The 4,900-nt window shown below is 42.6% G+C and overlaps 1 protein-coding gene across 1 annotated transcript; it reads left to right on the plus strand.

The window, feature by feature from the left end:
* Nucleotides 1-1,255: 1,255 nt before the first annotated feature.
* LACBIDRAFT_322388 (uncharacterized protein) lies at nucleotides 1,256-2,758 on the plus strand (the record flags this gene model as incomplete). Its single annotated transcript, XM_001875465.1, has 5 exons — nucleotides 1,256-1,282; nucleotides 1,547-1,612; nucleotides 1,917-1,924; nucleotides 2,457-2,551; nucleotides 2,598-2,758. The coding sequence occupies 5 exons, from the start codon at nucleotides 1,256-1,258 to the stop codon at nucleotides 2,756-2,758; spliced, it is 357 nt and encodes a 118-aa protein (XP_001875500.1).
* Nucleotides 2,759-4,900: the final 2,142 nt, after the last annotated feature.

Raw genomic sequence — 4,900 nt, forward strand, 5'->3', positions numbered from 1 at the left:
ATGGTTGAAGAGAGAGGTGACGTGACGTGTCACATATGAAAACCAACATGTGCACAGGATGCATCACATCACATGATGTATCCAAGCACATGCTCATAGGTCATGTGACTCATCACATGCATCAATCCTGGGACTAGTCCTGTCTGAAAATCCTCAGGAATGGACCCCCACAGGACTGAAAAAATTGGCTGGTACATCAGCCAATACTCAGTCCTGGGACTGTGCAGAAATCCTCAGGAATCCTCAGGAGTCCTACAGGAATCTGTGGGGGACAATAAAGACCTCCTATGTTCAGGAAAGTGGACATGATGGCAACACTTGTGCCCCCAGGTTGGAACAGTGCTCAAAGTGGGAAGGGTCTTGAACAGCAGGCGACAACACCAAGCTGGAAAAGTGCTCAAAGTGGGGAGTGTCTTGGACAGTGGGGGCCAGGGCACAATGCAGAACCACCATTTGGTGTGTAGCAAGGTGTAAATCATTGCACCTGACATGTAGAGTGTCTTATGGAGGCACTGATTGCCTTGGAACTGTGCTTGATGTGCAGAGCATCTTGTAGACATTATATGGCAGCCTGTTGTGGGCTAAGACCTCTATGTGCAACTGTGCCTAACATGCAGAGTGTCTTACACTTGACATGTAGAGCATCACTAGTGATTGTCACGGGTTTAGCAACCTGTGTAGGTTATGGGTAAGGGTACACTTGGGTAGGGGTACAGGTTTGATTTTCGCTACCCTAACCAAACCCATACCCATGGCAGGGGTTGGTGGGTACCCATAGCAATACCTGTCATGTTATTAGTTAGTGTTTGTACAGCAGGCCTGGCAGTAAGATCAAAAAATACTAATTTATTGTTGCCAAGTTCTGCATAAGGGATACATGAACAATTTGTAAGGTATTTTATCAACTGCAGGTCACACTGGGAGGGGAGCTTTTTGTATTTGGTTTTGTATTTTTATGATGGCACGTCATTTTGAATTAATGAAATATTCTACACACATATAAGTAAGAACACATATATATAAGGGGCAGTTAACTATACAGCTACGGCATACATACTGCAAGATGGGAGGAGTGGAGAAGGAAAGCAAAAGAGACTCAAGAGAAGTTGAAGTGCTATATATGCAAGGCACTTTAGGGCAGGTTCATGAACCCACCCTAACGTGCCATGTGTATACAGTGCTTCAGCTTCTCTCGTGTCTCTGTTTGTCTTCCCCATCCCTTCTTCCCTCTTGGCCCCCCCATATGTATTAGGATATGGGACAACGACATTATGAGGACATGGTGAGTACCCCCCATCCCATGTTCATACCAACCCACCTCACTGAGACACAGGAAAATGTTGGAGTGACAACATGGATGACAACGATGTGATGAGGAGGACACAGGATGATGATGCAATGAGGACACGGAATGCAGACATGATGAATGAGGACATGAGGATGACGGTCCCCATGATGACAACATGGCACAATGATGTGACGAGGACATGGGATGACACCAACTGCTCCAACCTCCACTGCACACCCAACAACGATGTAGATGCAGGCGCTATGTTGTGTCCGCGATGTGGCATTCATACCATGCAAACCCATGGCCACATACAATGAGGTAGTGAGTCCCCTCCATCCCACCTCTTCCCCTGCCCACCCAAATAACATCACCGCCAGACAAATGATGGTCACCACAGCGACATTATTGAAATGACAGCACAGTGACACAATGACAACACCACCATGCGACCATCGCAACATGCAATGGTGCCACGACCATGCGACAACAACATGACAGCCACACAACCACAATTAACACAAGCACAACCATGCAATGATGAGGCTGTTTCTCCCCATCCTAATACATCTGTCTGCTTATGTGTTCTACTTAACCTATAATGTATTTTGTAGTTAGTTACTTGTAGCCATTACAGTGAGTGCCATGCCATAGGCACTGGTCCAAAGCTTGTACATAATTAGTTGAATAGAATACAGTTTTAGTTGTCTTCGTATTAAGTTACTTGTACACTAAATTTATTGTTTGACATATGACTGAGAATAAGATCAATACTTAAGGAAAATACACTGTACAGTAGCTACCTGTGGAGCCAAACCCATAAGACCTGCCTAACCCACCAAACCCACCAAACCCACCAAAACCTGCACCCTTACCCATGGAAACCCCTACCCATGGTTGAGGGTACGGGTTTTCATGGGTAGGGGTACAGGTATGGCCAGAAGTACCTGGGGGTTACCCGTGACAATGCCTAAGCATCACAAGCAGTGCAGAGTGTCTGATGTGCACATCTTGTGTGCATGAACCTATGGTTCAATGTTTCCATTTACATTGAGTTCCAGCCCACTTCTCATCTACCTATGGAAGTTTATTGGCATATATGCATGGCTCTTGGGCTGGGAGCAATATGTATCAGAACCCTGGCTTGACACTATGAACACCACCTCAGGCTAGAGGTCACTGCCCGCACTGATGTCATCCCCAAGACACAGTCAAGTTTGCCTTGGGTAATGGGGATAGAGTTGAGTGATTGGGCTGGGAGTGGTATGTCTTAGAACCCTGGGTCAACACCATGAACACCTTTGGCTAGGGGCCATTGCCTGTGTTGATGTCTTCCCCAGCATAGTCAGCACAGCAGTAGTCAAGTTTGCATTGGGGAATGGCAGGTGGAGGTTGAGTGATTGGGCTGGCAGAGACATGTCTCAGAACTGGCTCAATGCCAAGAACACTAGGGGCCATTGCCTGCGTTGATGTCATAGCAGGGAAAGGCAAGTTTGCAGCATTGTGTCATGGCAGAAGGTCATAAAATGATGTACAGAGCTCATTGTTGCTCTATCATCATGTTCAGTGAAGCTTTGTGATGGTGTGTTCTGTGTCGAAAATTATATCTGTTTACATCCTGCAAGACTTCATTCAAATTTTATTCTAAGTCAAAAAAAAGAAGTAAGTGCTGTGAGGTATAGGAGTACTTCCTATATACTTTTTTTTTGAACAATTTCTGTACTCATGAAATTATCAGTGTAAGATTTAAAGACAAACTATGGATTAGGGAAGGACACTAAATACATTATAAGAGAATTGATGGTGGAGGATGTAGCTAGCATTGCCAAATTTCAGTCCAGAACTTCAGTTCAAACCCAAACCTCTGAACCAAATGCAAAGTTCAGTTCAGGTTCAGGTTCAGGCTCCAGAAACTTTCTGGAGAACATTGCATGAGTGGGGAAGTCCAAATAGAGTAGATGGTGATGCCAACCAACCAAACAACAACCTGATGTAGTAATCCCAGGATTACAACATTGTTGTGAAATCCATTGATTTTAGAGCTGGGATATTTAAATAATAACAATGATATTTGAGTCCACAATGCTGTAGAGTGTTATTCTCAGCAATTAGTACTTCATCTACACCTCAAGAGACAGAAACTGAGTGATTAAAGATTTTGTTTCTGCTTGGTGTATACATAACTCAATCATGGAGATGTTAGAGGAATCATAGGTATGGAGGATGTATCAATGACTAACTGGAATGGAGATGAACAAGAAGAAATAGAGCAGATAATGACACATACAAAATTTGACATTTTGCAAAGAAACAGGATCATTAGAATTTGGATAGCTCTGTATCTTTCTAAACATTTTGAGATGAATATCCAGTGAGCATTGACAGCAAGAAACAAAGCATACCCTCTAAAATTGGAGAATTTTATGACACCAAATATTCCAAGATGATATAAATGGAGTTGACTTGCCCACTGTATATCTGAAATAAGTGACCTTGTTTAAGAATGTTAAGAAATACATACTTTCTAATAAAAAGAATGGTCGAAAGTGGAAAGTGCTAGAATCTGGATTAAAAACATACAAGCTACAAAACATCAGCATTGTTGTGTAACAGGAAATAAAAACGTACAATCTGGGTTAAAAAAAACACATATCAGGGAGATGGAAATGAGAATAATTGGATAACCTACATCCTGAAGAAAGGAAAAACAAAGATGTCATGAAATGCAAGGTGCTAAAATTTGACTAACATCCTGGAAGATATTGATTGGAGATTAATCATCTGATAAAAAAAGATGTCTGAAAAAATGTAAATTGAAAAATGAAAGCTACAAAACAACACTCACAAGACATGGAGGGGTGCAGACATACTTTCTATAAATGAAAGGAATGATTGCAGGAACATAGTGAGTAGATAGATTATGATAAGAATATAAGCAACTCACATTCTAAAAAGGAAATGTCAAAAATGGGTTGCTCAAAAAATATACAGTGAAGGACAAATTACTTACACCCTAAAAAACATGAAGTCAGATATGTGTGATAAGAGTAATCCATGACCAAAAGCAAAGCAGCTTACCCCCTGAGAAAGAAGCACCAAAATATGTGTTACCACAAGAGTGCACATTAAAAACCAGGCCAACTTACACGCTGAAACAAAACAGGCCACATCATCACCAGAAGAGTACACATTAAAAACCAGGCCAACTCACATTCTGAAAAAAGACAGGCCACAGTCTGTGTCACCAGAAGAGTGCACATCAAAAACCCAGGCCAACTCACATACTGAAACAAGACAGGCCACAGTCTGTGTCACCAGAAGAGTGCACATTAAGAAACCAGGCCAACTCACCTCCTGAAACAAGACAGGCCACAGTCTGTGTCACTAGAAGAGTGCACATCAAAAACCAGGCCAACTCACCTCCTGCAACAAGACAGGCTACAGTCTGTGTCACCAGAAGCATGAACATCAAAAACCCAGGCCAACTCACATACTGAAACAAGACAGGCCACAGTCTGTGTCACCAGAAGAGTGCACATCAAAAACCCAGGCCAACTCACATACTGAAACAAGACAGGCCACAGTCTGTGTCACCAGAAGAGTCACATCAAA

Source organism: Laccaria bicolor, genomic scaffold (genome assembly GCF_000143565.1).
Source record: "Laccaria bicolor S238N-H82 LACBIscaffold_3 genomic scaffold, whole genome shotgun sequence".
NCBI lineage: Eukaryota > Fungi > Basidiomycota > Agaricomycetes > Agaricales > Hydnangiaceae > Laccaria > Laccaria bicolor.